This window comes from Corvus moneduloides, chromosome 3 (genome assembly GCF_009650955.1).
Source record: "Corvus moneduloides isolate bCorMon1 chromosome 3, bCorMon1.pri, whole genome shotgun sequence".
Lineage (NCBI taxonomy): Eukaryota > Metazoa > Chordata > Aves > Passeriformes > Corvidae > Corvus > Corvus moneduloides.
In genome coordinates, this window is record NC_045478.1 from 16,083,732 (window position 1) to 16,108,643 (window position 24,912).

At 37.4% G+C, this 24,912-nt stretch overlaps 1 protein-coding gene across 4 annotated transcripts in view; it reads left to right on the forward strand.

The window, feature by feature from the left end:
- KIDINS220 (kinase D interacting substrate 220) overlaps positions 1-24,912 on the forward strand; it is a 77,910-nt gene that overhangs the window by 2,517 nt on the left and 50,481 nt on the right. For 3 of the 4 annotated variants that reach the window (XM_032104338.1, XM_032104340.1, XM_032104341.1), the window contains exons 2-14: positions 4,905-5,054; positions 9,293-9,391; positions 10,802-10,900; positions 12,267-12,365; positions 14,684-14,785; positions 15,217-15,315; positions 16,215-16,412; positions 18,302-18,400; positions 20,707-20,805; positions 21,456-21,554; positions 22,490-22,667; positions 23,176-23,340; positions 24,685-24,864. In XM_032104338.1, coding sequence (XP_031960229.1) covers positions 4,947-5,054; positions 9,293-9,391; positions 10,802-10,900; positions 12,267-12,365; positions 14,684-14,785; positions 15,217-15,315; positions 16,215-16,412; positions 18,302-18,400; positions 20,707-20,805; positions 21,456-21,554; positions 22,490-22,667; positions 23,176-23,340; positions 24,685-24,864 — 1,624 coding nt within the window. In that variant the 5' untranslated portion in view covers positions 4,905-4,946. Of the gene's footprint in view, positions 1-789; positions 868-4,904; positions 5,055-9,292; positions 9,392-10,801; positions 10,901-12,266; positions 12,366-14,683; positions 14,786-15,216; positions 15,316-16,214; positions 16,413-18,301; positions 18,401-20,706; positions 20,806-21,455; positions 21,555-22,489; positions 22,668-23,175; positions 23,341-24,684; positions 24,865-24,912 lie in introns of all 4 variants that reach the window. The other variant, XM_032104339.1, reaches the window with a different exon arrangement.

The following is a 24,912-nucleotide window of genomic DNA, read 5'->3' on the forward strand; positions in this document are numbered from 1 at the left end:
TGGGTTTCAAAATAAGAATGTCTGTGTGTCTAGCTGTAGTAGTTCACTTTTTGTGTCTTTTGATACTTTGGAGTTACACTATTTTGTTCTTTGTGATAAGGTAACAAAAAGTAAGGTAATTAAAAAAAATACTTCTCACCTGGATAACAGAAATGTGGTTGAGAGAAGTAGAATAAATGTTCCCAGATAAATAAGGAAAAGCAGAAATGCAGCATAAGGTCATTAGTCACACTGGAATTTCAGACACTGGAGAAGAGGTGTGGGTGTAGACTACTTATGGAAACTTAGATTTGTTGTTTCTCTCTGACTCTGAATACCATAAATTAATATTTTTAGAGGCTCATTTCAGCTGTTCTCAAAATTTGTTCTTTAAACAAAATGCTGGTTGACTCAGTCCCAAGAGAAAGAATATTTTAAAATATTTGCCACTTAATGTGATGCCTGACTTGTGATCTCTTTGTGTTTAGGAAGGGATTATTACAATGAGGTGTTGTAAAGGCTGGGCAATGCTTGTTTTAGCAGCATTCTGTGTGGTGTGAGTAAAGGTGATGTTTCAGCATGTTTTCCATTTCTTTATGCCATCATAAAGCATGAAAACGTGAGAATATGAAACTGACTTGTTAGGTTTTTATAATAAATTTAATGTGTACAATTCTTGTGTTTCACATTTTTTAATTCTAATTTGAAAAGATGGCGTTTGCAGTTCTTAAGGGTGAAATGCTCTGCATTTACACATTTGAGTTGTACGTGCTCAGATTTCAGCAGCACAGTAATTATTTCCTTTTACAGTTAGCTGAAAGATCTGCCACAGTGGTGCATGTTGGGAAGATAGCCTTTGTGTCTGGAAAAGGAAGGAAGCATTAAAAAGTAGGCAACAGTTTTTTCATAGTATGATGAAAAGTATGAATTTAATGTCATTACTATCTTGACTTTCTTTTTTTTGTTTTCAATAGATATTCTCAGTAATGCTAGTGTTGTTGACCAGTTTTGATCCTTATTCAAAAAAGATCACTGCACAACAAAAAAAAATGGGGAAGAGCTATGTAAAAAATATGATAGTTTGAAAATTTAGTGAGTAATAATATTTGTTATATAGTTAGGAACTGATAAGAGGTTCTGAGAATACATAAAACACCTGCAGATTTGAGTTATCAGGACCTCTGCTGTCAATATTGGTGCTGTTGAGAGAAATCATATTTTTTTAAATTGACAAATTTTTGCCGTCTTTCCTAAACAGTGATAACATTTGTCTGCATCAGCTCAGGATGTGAGAGTCTTACAAAAACAGGTTAATCCCTGTGCAAACATTGCCTTCACCTGAGCATTTGTGCACTTTATAACTTTTCATGGTTCTTGGTGTGTTGTTAGTTTTATAAAATACCAGGATTTGCTGCCCAAGGGCATTGTGAGATTTCCAAGCTTGAAAGTTTGGATTATGAATGAAGAGCAGGTTTGTGCACTGGAAATTGGCTCACTTAGGTGGGAGAGAAAAATAATAGCATTAATCCTTATTGGAAAGGGGATTGGTTTCCAAGCACAATCCTGGTTTGAACTGAAATTTTTGTTACAGATTGTGAAAATACTTCTGCTGTGTCAAAGAAAAAGTAAATGTGTTAATTGAGCAATTAAGGACCATTTATGTATAGGATGTTCTGGAATTATACTGGTTTTGCACTATATTTATGTAATTTAACAGGGATTAAGTTCTCATCTTTTAATTTGGTCAAGGGTAAGACATAGAGTTTTCTTTTTATTCCTGGGTTGTTTGAAAACTGAATATGTATTTCAGGAGCATTTTTCATCAGAGAGACCAGAATAGAATTACTTAGAATGGAATTACAGCTAGAGACTGTTCCTCAGAATCTTGGTTCAGTTTTTATCATTATTTAAAAGAAATCTGAAGCATGGGAGGAAATCACACTTCAGTGACCAGCACCCATATGGACTTGGAGTACAGTGCCTAATTTTCATAACATAATAACATATATTTTGTTTAATAAAAAGGTGGACTGTGGCTGTGTTCAAGTGATGTTGACTTGCTGTCATGAGTGAAAGTCTAATGAACAGACCCATTCAGGCTTGTTTCGGGCATGTTTTTTGTTCTTGGTGGGGAAAAAATAAAGTTTCCAAAAATCTTAATACCACCCTTTTTTTATTTACCTTTGTTTCTGGAGTGGTGGGGAGTGTTTTGTTTGTTTGATGGTTGTTGTTGTCCCTAGACTGTGCCTTCCCAAAGCCCTCCAGTGACGTTAATCTTTTGGATGCTCTAAGAAGCTTGCCTGAAAAAGGGCAAATAAAAGCATGAGGATATAAAGTGCATGATTATAATATTTGATTTTGTGATTCCTGTTTTTATAAAATAGACTGTTATTAATTCCAAGAAAGGCATATTATGTGACAGTGAAGCATAGGGGATAAGACATACTAATATTCTTGGAGATGGCTCACTGGTACAAATTTTTTGTCATTTTATAAAAGTAATATTAACATGGAGTTTCTAAACACATCACTAGACATGTTCATTGGCATTGGGTGCTTTGCTGTTAGTCAGAGGTTTAAGGATTCAGCTCTGCATGAAGGCAGAAGCTGCACTGTTGCCAACTGGAATTTCTGAAGCAGTATGCTTATCTACAGTGCAGCAGGGCTGCCTCTGCCCTCTGTCTGCTCACAGGGATCATCAAGGGAAGAATCTTACTTTGAGCAAAAAGCAATTCTGAGTACTTTCTTTCTTTTCACACTAGCTGAGAATTAATTGGTGAAATTTTGATGGCAACTGCAGAGTATAATTCATTTGGTGAGACATTTTTAGTCATGTTTTGGGGATGTTCTTAATGCAGTTTTCAATTTAATATTTGGTATGGAAAGTAGCATGGGTATTGAAGGTACAGCTACAGGAGAGAAGCTGGGAGACTGCACAGGAAAAGCAGAAAATGCCTGTGGTGGCAATGGAGCTAGCAGCAAATCACATTTCATGGATTTCTGTTGTCATATATAAAAACTAATGGGAGGAATACAGGTGCGTGTGAATATCTAATGTCATTTTAGGTGACTGAGAATATCTGAGACACCTGCATAGGGCTGTAAGATGCTGCTGTTGGCTGTAAGGGAGGTGGGCTGTTCTGGACTGGTAGCTGGATGCCAGGCAAGATGCTAACTTTCCTGGTATTTTTGTGTCTGAAATGGCAGTAGGAGCCTGTGTATCCACCCTGAGTCAGTAAAATCTCTGTTTCTTTTCAAACCTTTCATTTTTTTGTGTGGTTTAGTGTTTTTTTTAAGTTTGCAACCTCTTAGTTGGCTCTTCCTCCTACTGAAGAAAATGAAGACAGATATATAACACCGCTGTTGTGCTGCTCACCCCCTTCGATGGTAATTTAACTGTACGGTAAATGTGACGGACCTTTTGTTTTCTTAGTTTATTTATAGCTTTCTTGTGGGACGGACTGGCAGCAGTGCCTACAAAAACTGCTTCTGGGCTTTACAGGTTGAATCTAGATTTTTTTTTTACTGGTTTTAGATGTAAGTTTTAAACAATGTGTGTAGTTTCTTTTGTCACTAGACATTCATGTGCACCTGAATTGTATTTGCACGTACCCAGAGCTGCTGTCATCTTGACTGAGGTGTTAGCTGGCACTTTTTTTGAACAAGGCATTTCTGTATGTGGGTCACGTGGTGGCTGCAGTGCTGTAGGTGAGCTCAGGCTGTATCTAATAAACTGTGACAGTGCTGTGTATGACTATATATACTCACTTGGTAAAGGAGAAAGGATGGTGTTATACTGTTACCGACTACGTCAGCAATTGAAAGTGGAACTGGATAATTTTATTTAAATTTCTAAATCTAAACTAACTTCTCTGTGCTAAGCATGGTGAAGTTCCTGCTGTCTTCCTCTCATCTCTTTTTGTTCCACTTGAGTTGGAAGTGCAGAAAAATTCCCTGGCTGCTTTGATTTGAGAACAAAAGTAAGAACATTTGCCTGGGAAAGCCACTAGTCTTTGGCTTCTCCCTGGGAGAGAATAGCCTAAGCAGTAGGCTTTAGCTGATACTAAACTGGAGGTTTTCCTCTGCTGTTACAAGAGAAAGCCAGAGAGCATGATCATGTCAGCCACTGGTGAGGAGAAAGGTGTGTAGGGGTGGTGGAGTCTTGTATTTAACCCCATGACCTGTTCTGCATCTAGTGAAACTAAATTTAGGTGCAGTGAGTGACTCCGCTTCTGTCGCTGTGTATGTATAAATCTGGCCCTGTAATACTACTGGTGCTCCGAACTTACTGGGCACAACTTTTTAGGAAGTCTGAAATGGTTGTTAGTGGTCTGCCTTAAGAAAGAAAAACCTTTGCTGTCTTGCATATTAAAGGTTAAAAACATAATCAGTTAACAGAAGCCATGTTAAGTTTGACTAGCAAGTAACAATGTGCCATCACATGCAGGCATGTCTGCATAAAGTTGGTGATAACTGATTTAGTAAATGGCGTTTCTCAGAGTTCCATATGGCTGCTATTTAGATAGAATCACTGTATTTTGTAATGCTGATTAGTCTCAATGCTCTGCTTATGCACATAAAGGATAAGGGTTATATTGTAAATAGTAGATATAAAGTATGTAACATATACAGATATTCCTGTGATGCTGTATATACAGAAACTACTATGCATTCCATTCAGAATATTTATTTAGACAACACATAACAGCTAAAAGAATTCCAGTAATTTTCTAAGAACTAGAAAGAGTTAAGACTTTTCATGGGAATGTAGTGCATTTTAATGCACGTCTCCACAGTGTTTTGTTGAGGAGAATGGCAGGTGTTTGTACCCAACCAATAATTTATTAGCATATACAATTCATGCTTTCTAATGTCATACCTGTTACTTATGCTTTGCTGTTTTTTTTTCCTTTCCTGAAATACAGGTAAGCTTTGTTATCTAGAGGCATTTTAAATACTGTGTGAAGATGGCAAGTCTGATGAGTCAGAGTCTGTTGACCTACGTAGAAGAAGGAAATGTTCCTGCTCTGAAAGCGCTTCTAGAGAAATGCAGGGATGTCGATGAGAGAAATGAGGTAAGATGATTTTTGAAAAGGTCAGTTTCACATTGCAGCTTGTTAGTTACAGAATGAATAATTAGTGAGATCACACTGGTTATTTAATATACAAATTTCAGTTTTGTTTTTAAGTGATTGCTTATCTTTGCATAACCTGAACACTGTATTCGGTCTCTGTCAGCACCTCAAGCATCTTTCATAGTATTTGCTTTCTAGAATGTTCTTCTGAGCTGGAAAATGCAGCTCCATCCTTACTTTGTAAATGGAGTTTATACCTAAGAATTGGTTCTTAGTTCACAGATGCAACTGCATGTGCCCTGTTTGTTTTGGGGTGAGACCTGGTATGATGATGATCCCTGCCTCACATCCTGGTTTTCAGTCAAGATACTTTGTTATACAGTCCAAATAAGAGCATATATTGCAACTTACATGAGCATGTGCTCATCTAGATGAAAAAATATGTATCTACAGGTTACCAGGAGTACATGGAAGTATTGATACACAGTAGGGAGTTTATATGAGACTTGTTCAGAATCTGTTATTTTGATCAGTTTTTCAAATCCACATAAGATGGAAAGAATATTTTTTTGGAAAGAAGTCCAATGGCATATATTACTCAAACTCAAAAAGCATCATGCAAATGTGAAAATGTACAGAATTCAGCCTTACTGTAGTTATCAGATCTGGTTTCAATTAAGACAGCTTTCTTTCCTTGTTGGCACATTCGTTCCATGCTTTGTATGCACATACACGGAGGTATTTGAGATGGGAGAATTTTTAAGTTTCAGAGCATACACATTAACCTCACCACCTGGCATGTAGCATATGTGAGAAGGGGAATATCTGTTCCCTCTGCTGGCAATTCCTTTCAACAACATGGCCGAAATCAGAGTTCATGTTGATTTTATCAAGTGTCACTGCCTTCACCTTCTTTTCTAAAGTTTTCTTCACTTATTGGTGGGACTAAATGTAGTCTTGGGTTTCATTAACTGCCTTTGCAGAGATCATTTCCCTGATACCTATTGTTTTCAGTCTTCTGATCTGTTGCATTGGAGAAAGTCATTTCTGCAGACAGACGTGTGTGGTTTACATCAGTTTTAAACCCCTTACAGGGACAGTCCATATGTATAACGATAGGAGTTTTGTTTAAATGCTAGCTCTTCCTTGGAATTCAGTGGCTTTGAGTGCAATTCAGTTTCCAGTTTTGGACCTGCCAAGTCATCTTTTCTTCTTGGGTAAAAAGAAAATACCAAAAGGAGAGTGCCTTTGGAGATCTAAAAAGATTGCTGGCAAGCCAAGGTTTGCTAATGCCAGGACCTCCCAGGCTGCAGTGACTTGTCCAATGGTAGGATCACCCACATTGTTTCCAATCATTTTTATCTTGACTGTGGCCAGTTGCCAGAAAAGCTGGGATGTCCCAGTCAGTTTGTGTATGGATGGTTTTGTTCATTAACACCATCAGTTTCAGTTAAGGAGGGGAGGGCTCAGCCTCTCTGCCTTTTCCCTGCTCATCATTCCGTTTGTGTGATTTCTTCTTTCTCATACCAGACACATGAATTAACAGCTAATGATAGATTCTTGCCTTGGGTGATAGACTTTGATCCTAACAGCCTCCGCTTTCCCTTGATGTTGCTTTCTTTCTGCTCTTGGTACTGAAGGAGCTTCTGCATGTTCAATTCTGAATCTTCTGTTCTCTCACAGACTGCAAGAGTGCTAATCTGTAAGGTGACACCACTAATTGATTTCCCTATAAAGATACAGGTGTGCTCCTTTATAATTTGGTCATTCCAATACTTAGACTGAGTTGTGATGTACATATAGACAGTACTTGATGTGTGTGTGAGAAATATGGGTATTTAGTTGTTGTGGAGTGTCTAGACTCTTTCGCAACTTTTGAGAACTAATCTGGATAGCACAGATGTGGTAATTATCTTTTGTTTCTGTGTTGGTGAAATCTTTGTGATGGCTGCTAAAACATTATAACATTCTACTTACATTTGAGAGTCTTCTAACAAAAAGGGAAGGATGTTTTCAGTACCCCTGTAGAAAATTTTACATCTGTCTCAGAAAACCAAAGCCAGTCTGCAGCTGTCTGGCACTTCTAACGGGAGGGAATAATTTTACCATCCACAGCCTCTTCTTTCCCAGACATACTTTTATTTGGATTGTATTATCCTTTTGTGTTATCCGCTTGTGGAAGACACTCAGACTGATAGCAACAGTAACTGTTTGAAGGAGGTGAGAAGAATGGTCAGGCTAAAATAGGGGGTTTTGTGTGTATTGGTAAAGCACTGCTTGGAAGGCATCCCTGGAGATTATCTAGCCCTGTGTCCTGGGGTGAGTTGGTTGGAGCCAGCTGGAATTGCCTGTGTCTGGCGCAGGGCAGTCCCAGCTTCTCTTCACAAAGATTCAGTGCAGTTTCCTCTGGTTATCACAACGAGACACCTGTACTCAGTACGGTAGGTTCCTGCGTGCCCAGCCTGTCAGTGTCCCTGTGGATGGCAGCACAAGCATCTGGTGCATCAGCCTCCAACTTAGTCCAGGCTGCAAAGGTGCTGCGGGCGCACTCTGTCCCCTTGCCCCAGTCCTTAATGAAGGGCTTAAATAAGATCCCAGTATCGATTCCCTGCACTAGTGACTGGCCTCCAGCTGGACTTTGTACTGCTGATCCCAATGCTCTGAGCCCAGCACTGCAGCCAGTTTCAGTCCACCTCTCTTGTCCGTTTGTCTAGCCTGTACTTCATTAGTGTCTGTGGTTGTTGTGGGAGACAGTGTTGAAATCCTTACTGGATATGGCATAAACAACGTCTCAGCTCTTCATCCACTGACCGGTGATGTCATCACAGAAGGCAGAGTGGTCAGTCATGATTTCTGAAATCACTTGGCATGTGTATCCCCAACTTACTAGCTTGCATATCTTAAAGAGCAAAAGTTATGACTGTTTCCTCCTTCAAAGAGAGCTGTTCTTTTCTAAAAAGTAGTGGTTTATTTTCTCTTGATTTTTTGAGCATTTTAATTAATTTTTTAATGACGAGACCTAAAAATTACTTCTTGTTAATACAGAATATACTTTAGGATCTAAAAGCAACAGTGTCCTTTTGAATGTATACAATGTACAGTTATAACAACATAAACTTACATGAGAGCATAATTTTTCTTTGTGAAAAATTATATTATAGATGTAATTAGATGGGCAACAGCTGATGCGCCAAAAAATGTTTTTGAAAGAATCCATGCATTTCTCTAATTTTGTGTGTGTAAAGAGCAGAGTCATCAAGTATTGTTATTAATTGTAGTATTAATTGTGTCAGTTATGAAGATTAGTGATACTACTGTATTGTGATTCTGCATTCATTTTTATTCTTTCCAGGGTAATTGCTGGTATATAGCTCCTAACATGTAGCTTTTGCATTATTTAGAGACTAGATAATCTGAGTTTTCTGGATGGTAGAGAGAAAAAACAGAAGCCAGGTCAGGAAAAATTCTTTTAATTTATTAAACTTGTTGTAATCAATAAATTTACTGTAAAATTTAGCAAGTTTTGCTTTTCATCATGCAGAGCAATTGTATCTCAGAAATTTGCTGACACGAAGGTAGTCTGATGGAAGGGTGACAGATTCTAACTGACTTTTGTAACACTTCTGAAGGCAAATAAACTAGGTTTTCTGTCTTTCATCTTCCCTAAGATGACACCGTCTGCTAAGAATCCATGTTGCAGAGGACAGGAGTGATGTCTGTATTTCTTATGCTGTCAGATGAAAGTGGGTTGTAGAAACTGACTATTTTTTCCAAGGCTTTAGCAGCTGTTCCTCTGAATCAGTGTGCATGTTTTAATGGCCATTGTGGTTCCTAGGGTAGACTTCTTTCTTTATTATTTTTTTAAATGTGACTGAGTTGCTCCAAGTTGTAAAGATGTAACTCGTATTGGAGTTGTGTTCAGCAAGCAAATCATTCAGAAAGGTAGCTATTTAATAATGTAACTTTTTTCTTTTCATAGCCCTTTTTAATGTCTGAAATGTTTGGGTTTTTTTGTGTTTGTTTTGTAATCTCCTGTGGGACAGGGTTTTATACCATGTTCTCCATTTTTATTGCAAGAATGCTGTGTGGTTTAAACAGCAGTCTTAATTACAACTTCTCACTGGCAGTTAAAAATGGAAACAACATTGCCCTGTAGGTTCTGGGTTTTTATTGTGTGGGTATGTGTGTCATTTTTATCACTTCCCAATGCATCTATTTTCCTGTCACTTGGATTTCAGAATGGCCAGACTCCACTTATGTTGGCTGCTGAGCAAGGCAATTTAGAAATTGTCCAGGAGCTTCTCAAGAAGGGAGCTAATTGCAACTTGGAAGATGCAGTAAGTATTAGTGCTTTATGTGGTGGTATGTGACAGTGGAGGAGCAAGAAATTACAAGGGGCAGGCAAAGAAAGGGAATTTAGGTTAGTGTTGAGCTCAGGAGGGAAAAAAGCAGGTGGGAAATGATGACATGTAAGAGAAATTTTATTCAAAATTGCTTAGCTTTTTTATTTCTCTGGATCCTCATGAGGAGTAGGGATATCCCTCAGACATTTAAAACATCTTGATCTCTGCTGAATCTTGCTGCTGTTTCTTCTGGGAAATTAGGATAGAGAAATACAGCATCAAAGATGAAGTCCAAGTGGTTTTGCTCATCTTGGTGTTGTTGAGGTATGTCAGTGGGTTGAATTTTTGTTCATTTGTTCGGGGTTTTTTCATTTGGTTTTGGTGTTTTTCCAGTAAATACATAGGGAGAATTTAGGTTAAAGGTTTATTTCAGGTGAAAGCCAGAACAGTGGCAGAGAGGCGTTTCAAATTTATGAATTGTCTTCATGCCTCAGCAAAAGAGGTTGACTCCTGATGAAAGATGCCCAAAACAAGTGAATGGGACAGAGATATTGTTAGAAAGTTTTGAAAGGTCTGTATATTCCAGTGAAGAGTGATAAACAGGAAAAGGATATTGCTTGGGTTTGGGTTTTTTTTAACTTCTGCACTTAGTTTAAGTGTAGCAGTATGGACATTCAGGAAAGGTCTGCTATGGAATCTGTCACCTAAAAAAACCAAAGCAACAAAACCCAACCAAGTCTCTATTGTTTTGAGACATTTTATTATAATTGCTATAAATGCCACAGTTTCTATATTTCTAGGAAGGATAGCTACCTTATAAACTGTTGCTATATTTTATAAGTGTGTGGCATATAAAAAATCAGCCCACACTTGGATGTGCTTTGAGCAGTGGGGGGAAAATAAGCATAATGCAAGGGAAAATATATCTTCCCGAAGTGATCAGAAATGTGAAAAGCGGTGGTCCAGATTACTCTGCATATCAGTCCCTTGGGTGCTGTCACACACTGTATGTGGAGACCCACTGCCAGTGTTTTCTGTGGTCTTGGTTATCATGTTGTTCCCTCTCAGCAGTTTGCAGTGTCTTAACCTCATTCCCTAATCCTTTGGAGGTGCTGCTTTCTCCATATATTTATTAAGATAACCTGCAGTGAACTGAGGAGTGGAAAGAGATAGATATTGGGTAGGAGAGCACTTAATTGGAGCTGAGATTTGGAGTAGTTGCTCTGTATTTCCATGTGTGTAACTGGAACACTGTGAGTTTATTAGTACTTTTTTTTTTTTTAAAGGACAGCTATTTTAAGGGCTTCTGTATTTCCATATGTTGTGGATTAAGCATTTGAAAAACAAGGTTACTTGTATTGAAATATTGAATATTACTTTATAACATTTTTTCTTTTTTCCTAGGATAACTGGACAGCTCTTATTTCAGCAGCTAAAGAAGGACATGCAGCTATTGTAGCAGAGCTCCTCAATTACAATGTCAGTTTGGAGCATCGGGATTTGGTATGTGTTGTCCTAGAGTAAAAATCAAATAGAAAAACAGTTTTGTGAATTGGAGATTTTCAATTCCATAAAATTAAGGAAAGATCTTTCCTTTTTACATTTTGTACTCATTGTGACTGGAATGGAAAAGAATATATAGTTAGATATTGTTTTTTACACTTGTAAAATGATTGCTTTAGTGTTAATAAAGGCATCTGGTTTACTAGGGCTGCTTTTCCCCCCTCAACTTGCTTTGGAAAAAAGCTAAACTGAAGAGCAGTTTGATTTTTGGGTGTGTTTTGTGTGGGTGAGATTTTCTTGCAGGAAGAGGGTTGGTTTGGGGTTTTTTTGTTGGGGTTTTTTTTTGGTAGTAGTGACTTTGTTTTTTCAAGTATTCTGGTAAAATAAAAGTTGTCTTTCCCAGAAGATACCTGTCCGTATTTACCTTTTCCCTGGGCAGCCGTGATTGTTCATACAGCAGTCCTTGTTTTTGTTCATCTTGCCAAATTTTTAAGTGGAAAAGTGGACGCTTCAGTCCAGCCCATCTAAAGAGTTACAAAAGCTGCTGACACCATTCTAAGGTTAGATGGCTCTGAAGAGCTGTAAACTGTCCCCATTGACAGAAGATGAAATTAGGTACCTGCAAGGACTAATTTTGTTCTGCTTAAGTTAGAGTGGGGAAAACCACTATGGGTGAGTTCAAGTGCTTCCTTTAATTTAAGTTCTGCTCTGTCTGAAGCCTGAAGCATCTTCACTAACCAAGATTTTTCATTTAACATTAAGCAGATTCACATGGCCCAAGTGCTTGATTTCTAGACCTCTGTCAGTCAGAGGGATCTTTCACATCTCCAAAAGTGTATTATAAAGAAATAAATAAAAATTGTGCTTACATTTATTGGAGGCATACTGTTATTTTAAAATTAAATTTGTTTACGTGACCTTTCAAATGCCTTAGGCAGTGAAACTTCATTGTCTCCTAGTTTACAAACTTAAATGAACACACCAGTGTAATTTGAAATTAATTGCTCTTATCTCTGTTACAGAAATCAAAAGTAAACTTTTCGTATTAATTGAGTTGGATTCTAGACTTTGTTTTAAGATTGTGGTATGTTTCTTGGGCTTTCTTTTTAGTCTAGTGGTTGAATCTGTGTGAATTTGAAATCTGAATTCAGTATTCAGCAACATTAAGGACATGATGTTTTCCCAAGTTTTGCAGGAGCCTATTATTTATTCTACATAAATAGAATTACAGCATTATGTGGTCAATCCTTATTATATTTTGGATTTGCAGAATAGTCTTAGGAGAAATACAAAATGAAATAAAAGTCATTAGTTAGATTTCTAAGTGTTTTTCAGTTTTTAAATTTCTTTGACTTGTGCTTGCCAGGGAGGATGGACTGCCCTGATGTGGGCATCATACAAAGGCCGTACTGAAGTGGCTAAACTGCTGCTTGAGAAAGGAGCAAATCCAAACATCACAGGAATGGTAAGGTTTAGTCTTAAACGCCGCCACCTCCCAAGTGTTTGAAGTCCTGAACTATACACTCATCTTATTATCTTGATTAAACGTTGTGCATTTTTTGCAGTATGACATTAATCACTGTACTTTATAAAGGGCTTGCTTTAATAATCTGTGTGATTGCCACTGGCTTTCTTATTAATTTTGAATTTTTTTAATTGAAGCAAATGGGTGTATGGCTCATACTAAGATTGAAATTATCAGGAGAGGAAATAATAGAAAAGATAACTAGTGTATCTAATGTTACTTGTTTAACAACTGTCATTTTTCTGCATCTTTAGAAGTTAATGGAGTAACTAATGTGTGCAATTTAGAAACCATAATTTGCTTTAATTGTTTCATAATAGTTTAGAATATATGAACATATACCACTCATGTTGAAGAAGAAAAAAACCCTAAGATTTTGAGATTTAGTTTATTTTATAAGTGTTTTCTACAAAAGCATAGGCACTGAACAAATTGTTTATACTGTCAGTTCTCTGGTGTTTGAGGCAGTGAACAATGAAGGAAGAACCCCAGTGGCCAGAACAACCTTTGTGATGGTTGATTTTCTCTGGTTCACATATGCAGTGTCTGTGTGCATGGCACAACTCCTCTGCAGTCCTGATTGGTTAAGGATATTGCATAGCTGTCTGTTGCTTCCTTTCTGCCTTACAAATGTTCCTATTAAGATGACAGTGTGAATTTACAAACCTTGTTGTCGCGGGTTCGGTTTGTAACCGGGTGGAAACACCAATTTAGTGTAGTGGTTTGGTCCAAAACACTCATTACTGTTTATCTGCTGTGAGATAAGGATTAGGAGAAATGCAAAGCAGGCGCCAAACTTGAAAGAATATAAAGAAGTTTATTAACAGACCTAAACGAGGGAAAAAAAAATTATACCACCTTCAGAACTCTCCTCCTCCCCCCACCTTCCTCCCTTCTCCCACTGACAATGTAAAAAGACAACCCTTAAGATGTTCAGTCTGTTCACCACTTCCATAATAACCTTGTTCAGTCCATTTAGAAAGAGAAGTCTCTTCTTGCTTGTGCTATGAAAACATTATCACAACGAGACAGCCGCCCACTTGCAAATATTATTCAGTCCATTTAGGAAGAGGAGTCTCTCTGCCTGCGAGTCCCTTCCTCTGACTTGCAGCTTCTCCCGCAACTGCTTTCGAGGGTCCACTCTTGAAGTTTTTTGGGGTACAATTTTAAGGTTGAGCCCTTCAGAAACAAAAACAGAGGCCCTTCTCCTTCCCTGGGAGCAAAGGGTCTTCATCATCTTCATTGTTAGGACTATCTCTGGGAGCATCTCTAGGAACTGAGGTTTCTCCTTTCCCATCTGGAGCAAAAGTCCTCATCTGGTTCATCTCTAGGGACTGAGGTTTTCTCCTTTCCCGTTTGGAGCAAAAGTCCTCATCTGGTTCATCTCTCCCTGTCCAAACTTCTCATGAAATTACAGCTGCTTCAGCATCTGCCTATCTCAGCGCAGGTGCTTTTGCTTACGAGTTGAACACTCCACCCCCCATATCTTCATGAAATTACAACAGGGTACTCTGATATATCATAGCTTCACAACAGAATTTCAGCTTTAAGCATCTCCTCTCTCTCTTCCCTCAGGTTTTCAGCTCTTCACAGCAATAAAAGGGTTAATCTCACCTTGGCCTTGCAGCTTTGCAGCTGGAATGTTGAATTTTTCTTATCGAAGTGGAGAGAGGGGAGAGCCGAGCCGCTCTGGCTGCCCACGGCAAGGCAGTGGGGGGGGTTCCACGGCTGGAACAGGTCCATTGGCTCCAGGATGGCCGTGGCCTGGCCCGGCCTGGCCCAAGCAGGGCCTGGCTGGGCCCGCTGGCCCCCAGACGGGGCCCGCAGCCACCTGTGCCAGCGCCGGAAACGAGAGAGAGCTTGGGGGGGGAGTTTGCCTATTCTTAAATGTGGATCACAGAGGTGATCACAACTTTAAGTGGCTTAAAGAATTGTCCATATTCAAACTGGCCAGCTGATAGGTTCTGTCAGTTCCCAGAGGAAACTGTAAGCACCCCTTAGCAAGGACATCCCTTCCGGGACTATGCTTGCTAACCTATGACACTTGTTTAAAGAATCAAAACTGATTCAAAAGAGTGGACATCTTCCTAGATAGCATCTAGGCAATGTACTAGGTAACAAGTACTGATAATGTAGTTGGATTTATTTCTGTATATTCATTCTTCTATGGATTTAACTTCTCTTGAGACTTGTTTTGTTGATGTAAAATAATTAAAATATGTAAGACAATAATTATTTATTTGTTTTTTAATTCTAAGCAATACAGTGTTTATCCAATTATTTGGGCAGCAGGACGGGGCCACTCAGATATAGTCCATCTCTTACTGCAGCATGGAGCTAAAGTGAACTGCTCTGACAAAGTAAGCTATACCTATGTAACATTTAATTTCTGTAGTGTTTGATAAATTTCTTTTAAAAGGAAATCTTTGAGTTCTTGATTAGAAAAGCACTTGCTATTATATTTTGCCCATGAGATTAGAATTAGTATGCTAGAGTAAGTTGTTATTCTTGAAAGAGGTTTTTCCATAGTGTGCTCAAGATGTTGTGAGCATATTTCAATTTTCTGAGCTATTGGAGACCTTGCTATGCTAGGTTGTATGGAAAAAGAATTCTTACAGCTGCCATCTAGAAAAGAAAAATTGAAGTGTCTTTTCAAATGCTTGTGTTAATTCACGAGACCAAATTATGTCTTTGTAAAAACTAAAGCAATAAAGTATGGGGTAAATGCTAGATTGTATGGGATACTAAATACAGAGAGCAGTATGATAAAATGTTGTGGGTGTTTTTTCAGTATGGAACCACCCCACTGGTTTGGGCAGCAAGGAAAGGTCATTTGGAGTGTGTGAAATACCTGCTGCAGATGGGAGCTGATGTTGATCAAGAAGGAGCTGTAAGTAACTGTGCATTTTCCAGTGATAAGTACATCTGTGTGTCCTGCTTTTTTTTTTTTTTAAATAATAAAAATACCAAGAAATACATGAAACAAGATGAAATGTTGGTGTTGGAGTGTATTGCTTTCCAGCTCTTTGCAGACTGCATGTGAGAGTTACTGAAATTTCTTTGTGCCTTTCAATAAAACTCTGATGTAGCTAGGGAGTTTTATTGACAGTGGACACACTGATATCTTAAGTGTAAATTTCAATGAACATAAATTAATTTAGGTAATTGTTATCTGAAGGTTAACACTATCAAAATTCATTCAGTATCCAAGCCTGATACATCAAATAGCTTATTCCTCAGTGCTATTTGAAAAGTAAATCAAATACAAAGCATCTCTTGAAAATAATAATGGTGACTGAACCTTTTCAGAAATTGAAATTTTTTCAGAAGTTTCAGCTGCATAATGTTTTTAAGTAAAACAGATTACATTTAAATTGCTTGTCAAAAAAAAAATCCATTAAAAGTTAAGTGGAAAATTAGGAAAACTTTTGGTATTCATATGATTATTTCTGAAGTTTTTCAAAAATTCTCTTTGTGAACAGTATTGGCAGACCTGGGTGCTCTGACAATACTATGACAAGAAAATTATTTTATCATATGTATGGCATTCAGGAGATGGAATAAACTGATCTGAACTATGCTTTTTGCATTTGAAGTGTTGTCTACTATTACTCTTAGTTTATGTCTTTGTTTTTAAAAAGCATGTTTTTTGGTGCACTTTAAAACACAAAACTGAAGTAGCATTTGAATGATTAAGAGCGTGATGTCAGTGAGTGGTCTCTTGTTATTTGAACTGCTGATATAATGATATATCCACTGTACAATAAAATCTGTTGGTTTTATTTAAAGAATTCTATGACTGCACTTATTGTAGCAGTAAAGGGTGGCTATACTGACTCCGTAAAAGAAATACTGAAAAGGAACCCAAATGTAAACCTGACAGATAAAGATGGAAATACAGCTTTGATGATTGCGTCAAAGGAGGGACATACTGAAATTGTGCAGGATCTTCTTGATGCTGGAACTTATGTGAACATTCCTGATAGAGTGAGTCAATTTTCATCATAATTGTCATTTTATATATAGATAATATATGTTTAAGTACCAGTGTATGTAGATCTGTAAATATGTGATTTTTCTTGCTTTCTAATTTTTCTGCCATCTAGGGGTATTTTTATGTATTGCTATTTTACAAGTATGTTAAGTGGTAAATACCACAGAAACTACTCTTTTTCTTTGAGATTCTTGAATTGAGAACATAGGGCATTTGTCACATCTGTAACACAAGACTAGTACTGAGCTAATCTGTAGGTTTGGGGCAGGGTAGTACTATTAAAACTGTAAACCATGGATTCTACAAAAAAGAATATTTAATTCAGCATGTACCTTTATCTTTTACAATGTAACTTTTTACTAGAAAACTTGCATATATGAGAGGAAGACTTCAGCTCTGGGTTGAGATGTAAATGTGGCACTGTGTACCTGACCTAATGTAATGTGCATTACTCAGTAGAGATGTGACATGAGCAGTGCCCAGAGTGTGAATCTGCTTGCTGGCAGCTCAGGATTTTATTTGGTTGCTTATACAGGTGCTTTGGACTGTCTGCAGTGCCCTCTTGATAGTCAGGTGTTTCTGAAGTGTCAGAGACAGGTCAAGCACTGCAGCCTTGAGGCTATAGTTGGTTAGATGCCTAAACATAGATGCCTCTATCAAGGTCAGTAACTTAGTTCAGAGTGGTAATAAGTTTTTGAGGCTGCATTCTGAATCCCTAAGTTGGATTGCTTGGGACTGCAGAGAATAGAGGAAAGCCTCCTAATATTTGCCTCTTAAATTTAAAAGGATTTTTGGATGCATTGTCCTGTATTTCAAGAGTCAGTGCATGTCTTAGATGGCAGTGTACTGAGCTACAGTGTTGCATGTAATAACAAATTTGACCTCAGGCACATATCAAAGCAAAACTTTAAAAATATTTAAGAAAATACATTGCAATTCTTCTTAGCACCTCTTCTGCCACAATGTTCTACAACAGTCTGCATTTCTGTGCTTTTAGGAAGGATAAACTACCTCTTTCACCACAGCTGACTGCATTCCAAAAATACACCTAACAATGAATACTCTTAGATTCAGATGCTAGAGTAGGTTTTGATAAAGAAAATTTCTTGGTTTGCAGCCAAGTATGTAATGACTGATTGATGGGACGTTTCCTACTGCTGAGCTCTCTGAGCTCCACACCTGTGATTTTGCTATACTTTTATTTTTTTTTTCCTGTTTCATCATAGAAGGAGTACTAGGCAATTTCAGGAGTATAAAGTAATTTCTGAAATTCTGGCATGTACTTAAGTGTGTTAAAATCAGAAGCCTTGAACACAACTGTAACTTTTATGTGTATACAACTCCATTTAACACACCAAAATATTTTTTCTTTTGATCTGAGATGAAATCAGTCTTTTGCTTTTTTCTTTATAACAGCATAGTGTATGTAAGCAAGATAGCAGTCAAATCTGCACAAAGGCATAAATTTATTCGAAATTCTTGAAGAGCTTTTGTCAGCTGTGAAACGTCTCAAGGGGACACACAGTATTCCAAGGAGTTTATTAATATGACTGGTCTTCCTATGAATAGAAAACAACTGGGTTTTTTTCATATTTATTATTAATTTATGCTGAGTTCTTGTAGAATAGTGGTTTAATCTAGACCTATTTCAGAGTGTTTGTTTTCCTGAACAATTTCATCTCTTTGAAAAAAAAATGTTCAGAATTTTTTCTATTTTATACCCATTTTTTCAGAGATACAAAAAATAATTCTTTTTTTTTTTTTTAATGAGTGGAGATTATTAATGTAAAATATGTATAGTGTATGTAATTCATTCTCTGTTGCACTTCTTTTTGCTAAATAATAATAATTCCTGTTCAATATTCTTTCACAATTTTTTTAGAGTGGAGATACAGTGTTGATTGGGGCTGTTAGAGGTGGTCACGTTGAAATTGTGAGGGCCCTGCTCCATAAATACGCTGACATAGATATCAGAGGTCAGGTAAGTAAATGTTAGACTTCTTCTTAAATAGGATGTGAACCTGAATGCCAAATGTTTATACTGTGTTCCTGAAAACAGCGCTTTAAAATTTGGTCTGTCTGCTCTGTAGGAAACTCAAATTCCATCAAACAGTAAAATACATCACATTGCTGGGCAGGTTTTAAGATATAAGGTGCATGTAATTATGATGGCTTGTTAAACACAGTTTTTTCAGTTAATTTGTATAATTGTTGAAAAGCAAAAGTTGTAAACTGCGTTTACTTCATCTGCACTACTGAACAGATTTAAAATAATGACATACTTTGAAGACAGTTAATACAATGATTTTAGTAATACTTTAAATATAATACCAATGAAATGTGATGCACCTGAGATTATATCTGTTGTCACAGTGGTTGTCACTGTGCTTGGTTGTTTCTTGTCTTCTTCACTAACTTTCTGTGTTGCTTACTGTTAAACATTGTCAGTGATTTCCATGTTTTCTACCTACCCCTTCTTTCTTTTCTGTCCTTCGATTAAGGTTTTATTTTTACTCTTCCAGTGGAAGCTCTCTTACTCAGCATGGTACTTGTTTTTATTATTACATTCAACTTGTTTTCTTTTGCTTGAAGCTATTTAAATCACTCTGCTTTGTCGGCACACATGTTCTCCCAAGTTTGAACACAAAACTAACAAGGCAATGAGAGCTGCAAAGGGTCAGTGCCTGCTCCTGGTGCAGAGCCTCTCTGAGAAGCCAACAAGTTCTTATTTTTAAGTAAAAGTAGCATTTGGATCTCTTCCTCTAACCTGCCATTGGCAACCCGTGTGTCTGAGCTTTCTTGCTGACATAGGTCTGAAAAGCTGAAGCTTTTCAACATCTTGATGTGACTGAGGCAATACAGAACCAGCAAGAGAATGCAACCTCTTAGGTAGCAGGGAAGCTTGTGACTTCTGGCAGTGTGAGGTTGCCTGACTAGCAATTTGCAGTGGTTGATCTGTGGAATACTTCTGTGGCCTTACAGGAGGCACAGCAGGAGTCAGTACCATCAGAGGAAGGTTCTAGCTTTGCACTTCAGATCATAGTTTAGGACCAGCAGTATCAAAACTGGAGATGAGCACTACTTCCCTGCTGGGAGTAACTTCCCTGCTGTCTGGCATTGCAGCACCTGCCTGCCAGCCAGACCTGTTCTGGGGAGATGTGTTGACTGCCCAAATTTGTGATGTTTCAGAAAGATTGCTGAGCCTTGTCCAGCCTTCCAGCAGCGGTGTTCCTTGCTGATCATTCATTCTTATTAGCCAGCGGATACCTTCAGCAGATAAAACATGACTGTAGGGCTCTTGAGAGTGAGTGCCCAGGCAGGTGAGGGCTCAGGTGGTGTTTTCCTTAGCCCTTCTGGGAGGGGGAAGGACCCAGCTGGGTCCACCTGGCAGACCTGTTCATGGCTGTGTAGCTGATCTACAGCTCAGGCTGATGCCTTGGAAACCAGCTCACTGAAGGACAGAGAAGATGAAACCCAAGTGATTGGAGAGGAAAGAAATCCTAGTGACCAGGCCTGTTAAACTGCTGAGGAAAGCTTTAAACTCAGTTTGCTGTGAAGCCTAAGAGTGGAAGAGAAAGAGCTGCAAATGAAAGAAGCAAGCAAGGTAGAAGTGCTAGGGGCACTTTGACATTGCTATGCTTAGAAGCAGGTGTGCATTCAGACGCTTTTCTTAAATGTCTCTACACAAATGTGCATCAAACAGAAAGAGTCAGTCACTAGGCTGCAAAGTGATTGCAGATGTGAAGACTTTCTGGGATAGCACACGTCAGTGGGGGGAAATAAGGATGACAGAAGCAGATTTGCAGCTATGAACCATCCCCCAGGTTTATTGATAAGATACCTGGCTGTTCAGCATTCTGGTTTTTTGTGTTGACTTTCTTGTCCGTCTGCTTTTACAGCTTTCCAGCTTGCAGGGCTTCTGAAAAAAAAAGTTGTTTTATTTCATTAGGTAATTTCTGTATTTGAGTTAGAACTGAATACTTACATGTAGTTTTGGAAGCTTTTTCAAGAAAGGTTCAGTCTGCTTGGATTGCTAAAGCTGTTAATATATTTCACAAAGGTTTCCAAAATAGATTCATATTCCCTAGCCAGGTTTGCATCCTCCCCCCTAAATTCTACTGTTGTGCCAGTTAGGTTTGCTGACCTTTCCCTTTGCCTTGAGTTGTGCTAAAAATTGCTGTGTTATATGCTGTTTTCAATATATAGTGGTTGTACTTTACATGCAGTTTTTGAAATTAATCCAGCTGAATGAAAACACTGTTAATGTTTAATACTCTTCTTTTTTAGGATAATAAAACTGCTTTATATTGGGCAGTTGAGAAAGGAAATGCTACAATGGTGAGGGATATCTTGCAATGCAATCCTGATACTGAGACGTGTACTAAGGTAACAATTAGAATTTTAATTGAATTGCTTTTTTTAATATCTGTTCTTTTCTCAACTCCTGTGTGATGTGAAGATCATACTAAATTCAGTTTTTGTGAACTGTTGGTACCTTGCACACTGTTAAAAAAAAAATTCTGAAATGAGGATTCTCAGCAATAGTAATGTTCCCTTGTTGATAAATATGATTTGCTATTAAATCCTTGGTAGCAGGGAACATTTGGATTCTTTATCTCAGCATCACTGACATGACCAGCAGTAAGGAGTAAAGAGCAGGTGCTGCTGGAAACTGAGGAAAGAGGTTTCTGATATGACTTCAGGCCTGTGCAGCAGTAAGGAAAAAAAAAGAGGAAGTAGTTGGCACAGCATTGAAGTCTCTTCGAATATCCTGTATTATATCTGAATTTTGTCTTTCTCTATTTGACACTGTTACTGACAGAAGTGTATTTTGTTCTTTGATTACAATCAATCTAGAAAACTGGGTCTGGGATACTTTTTCACAAACATAGGTGCTAAAGTATTGCTACTTACACAGTAGCATGTTTAATTAAGATCATCTTAAAAGTTTTGAATTTAATTTGTTTCCCAAACTATTTTTTTCATGGTTTTGGGTATACAGAGATCTTTATATTAGTCCTACAATTTCATTTTAGGATGGAGAAACACCGCTTATAAAGGCAACCAAGATGAGAAATATTGAAATAGTAGAGCTTCTTCTGGATAAAGGAGCTAAGGTCTCTGCTGTAGACAAGGTAAAGAGCATTGTTTGTTTACTTCACTATATTTAATCATTTTAGTTTTGCAGCAGGATTTTTGCAGCTAATACAGAGAGTTTCCCATAATTAAATAGACCATAATACTTATGTGCTTAGTCTCCCATATGTTTAATAATTAAATAGTTGAGAATACTTAAGTGTAAATTTGTTTCCACCATTAATATATTGTTGGGTTTTGTTTTGTTTTGTATTAGGGTGCTCTTAGTAACTTGAAAAAAAAATCCAGGTGAGAAATAAAAATTTCATGGATAAGACAACTAATTCTTAATACACTTGAAGAAGAGTATAGAGAATGGTTGTTATTTGTCACTAATGTTAGTTTTTGATTATTAGACATTAAATTAAAGGATGCCAAGGACAAATAAACAGGTTATTGCTGTCTTCTTATGCATTACCTACTTTGACCACAAATCTTTTAAATATAGGAACATTTATGTGATGCTTTTTTAATATCTTACTAATTTATTTAGGGCAAATAAGTAATAATGTTGATTTGATGCAATAAGAAAGCTTTTACTGGGATGTTTTTTTGAGAAGTCTGAGCAGACATTGAAACAATTCTAACAAGCAGTGTCTCTTGTTCCAAACATGTCTCTTGAGTTTGCCAGTAGACATTTGTTTTTACATCGAGACTACAGTTTCCATGAACTTTAAAATATTAATATAAGCATTTAAGAAAGAAGACAGTGTCTGAGGTTTAGCATTCTAAAACTGCTTTTTCACATGTCTTCTCTGAAACATTTGTAATGCTTTTTCAAGGGGAAACTGCTTACTGTAAGGGACTGATGCTTTTGAGAATGCCTTAAGATTTATTTCAAGGAAATAATGCATGTGAAACTGTGCTAAACATATGGTCTGTCCATAATCCTAGGAATTCATGGTAGATATTACTAGTTTTCACTTAATTGCAGAAAGGAGATACTCCACTTCACATTGCTATTCGTGGAAGAAGCCGTAAACTTGCTGAATTACTCTTAAGAAATCCAAAAGATGGTCGATTGCTTTATAGACCCAACAAAACAGGAGAAACCCCTTACAATATTGACTGTAGCCACCAGAAGAGTATTTTGACACAGATATTTGGTGCCAGTAAGTATTTCTTTTTTTTAATCACTCATATATTGAGAATCCAGTTTATTCAGTTATGTATTGAAAAGTGGCTACAGGTTTTTTAACATTGCACCTAATGGGAAGAAGGCTTAAAAATAATCAGTTGGCAAAAGAACCCATCACTCTAAAAGCCTGGCAAAGGTCAAATATACCATTTATTTTGGCTTTAGATGTTGGATACTATGTGACTTCTGTTGATCACTTAGTTTTTATTTGCATCTTGCTTGTGTAGGAATTACTTCCTTTGACTTCCTGTGGTTTGGGATGTTGAGTTTGTAGTAGGCTCTAATAGTTGTGATAATTATGTATCAATTATGTGGATGATTTAAAATTCCTTTGAATAGGAATGTGCAAATAATAAGAGCTGTTATATGGCAGGAGTATATATACAACTACGGGTGAATGTGTCGTGACTTTATGTATGAAAATTATCATACTGAAGAGCTTTCTTAGAGCAAAGTTGTGTAGCACAGTATTTGTGTTGCAGGACACCTGTCTCCCACGGAATCTGATGGTGACATGCTGGGGTATGATCTGTACAGCAGCGCTTTGGCTGATATTCTGAGTGAGCCAACCATGCAGCCACCCATCTGTGTAGGCTTGTATGCACAGTGGGGAAGTGGAAAATCTTTCCTGCTTAAGAAACTGGAAGGTAAAAACTTGATTTAGTCTTTTCAGTACTTCCAGTCTATTTATGAAAAGCATCACATGGGAGTTACTAGTTTTTGTGGGGGTTGTTAGTCCATGTAATGTTGTATCTGGTCTCTGTTTCTATGACAAAAGGATTCGAATTTTACTGTGGTCAGTTCATGCATAGATTGCTTTGTTCATTTATACAATGCCAAGACAGTCTTTAAGTGCTGCTGCCTATTTTCCTGTGAGTTTCCTGCAGCAGTGGATCTACCCTTTAGGTACTGGAGGAAGTCTGGCTGCCAAAATATGCCTTGCTGGGCCTGTTTGTGTGTCAGATCAGGTTCAGAACTCTTCTGCTGCAGTATTTATGTATTGTGCATCCTATGTGTCTTTTTAATGCTTGAGAACAATTTTCAGGCTGTTAATATTTTATTCTCTGTAGTGTATTTTCTTTGCATCTAGTTTTCTTCCCCTTTCCTCTTTCTTACTTTGAGTATTTTGAACTTTCTGAAATGACAGAGGAAGGCAAATGCAGTATATGAAATAAGTCAATATTTTTCCTGGTGGAAATAGGCATCTTATTTAGTTTTAGTATTTTCTTATAAAGGATGTTTTTCTGAGATGTTTCAGTATAATTCAAAATACTTCTGCCAGTCTTGGTGTTTCTTACTTTCTGTGATTTCTGTATTTGCCAAAATGGGATTCTGCTGCATTCGTTTTTTTCACCTCCTGTTCTATGTCAAACAAAAAGCATATGTATTTTGACTGTGACATTTATTGCTGATGAGCTCTTACACTTCTAAAACACTTTCTCAGTGTTTTCTTCCTGTTCCTCTTTCCTGTTTTTATTCTGGATTGTGTATCTATTACTTCTGATTCCCTAGAACCTAAATAAGTTCCTTCAGGAACTCCTCTTTTAGTAGATAAGAATCAACAAACAGAAATAATACTGCAGCCTTCACATTGTACTGTTATATCTGACTACGTGAGGAACACAGTCCATGTTTCAGTGATTGAGATTTTGGGGTTTGGATGGGGGATGGTGGATTTATTTTTCTTGGTGTCGTGAAATACATTTCACACTTTTGAAGGAGAATAGGAAATGGCATGACTTTTAATATGCTTTCAAAAGTAGAAAATCTGCAGCAAACAGTGTGAGTATTGTGCATTTAATGTTTTCATTCGTTGCATAGATGAAAACTTAGGGTTTTGCACTAATGCTTGAAGAAAAATTCGAATATCATTATCTTTTTTGGATCAATAATCGGGGTAAGTTATACAGTCTGCTGAAAAAGTTTTTTTCAAAAATGATCTGGTTTTGAGTGACTTCACATGTTAACTGGTCTTTATCTTTTTGTTTTAGATGAAATGAAGACCTTTGCAGGACAGCAGATTGAACCTCTGTTTCAGTTCTCCTGGCTTATTGTATTCCTCACACTTTTGCTGTGTGGAGGTTTGGGTTTATTGCTTGCTTTCACAGTGGATGCAAAGCTTGGAATAGCAGTGTCACTCAGCCTTTTAGCTGTTCTCTACATTTTCTTCAGTAAGTCTTATATGGAATTTGTGAAGGTTTTTATCTATTTTTAGAATT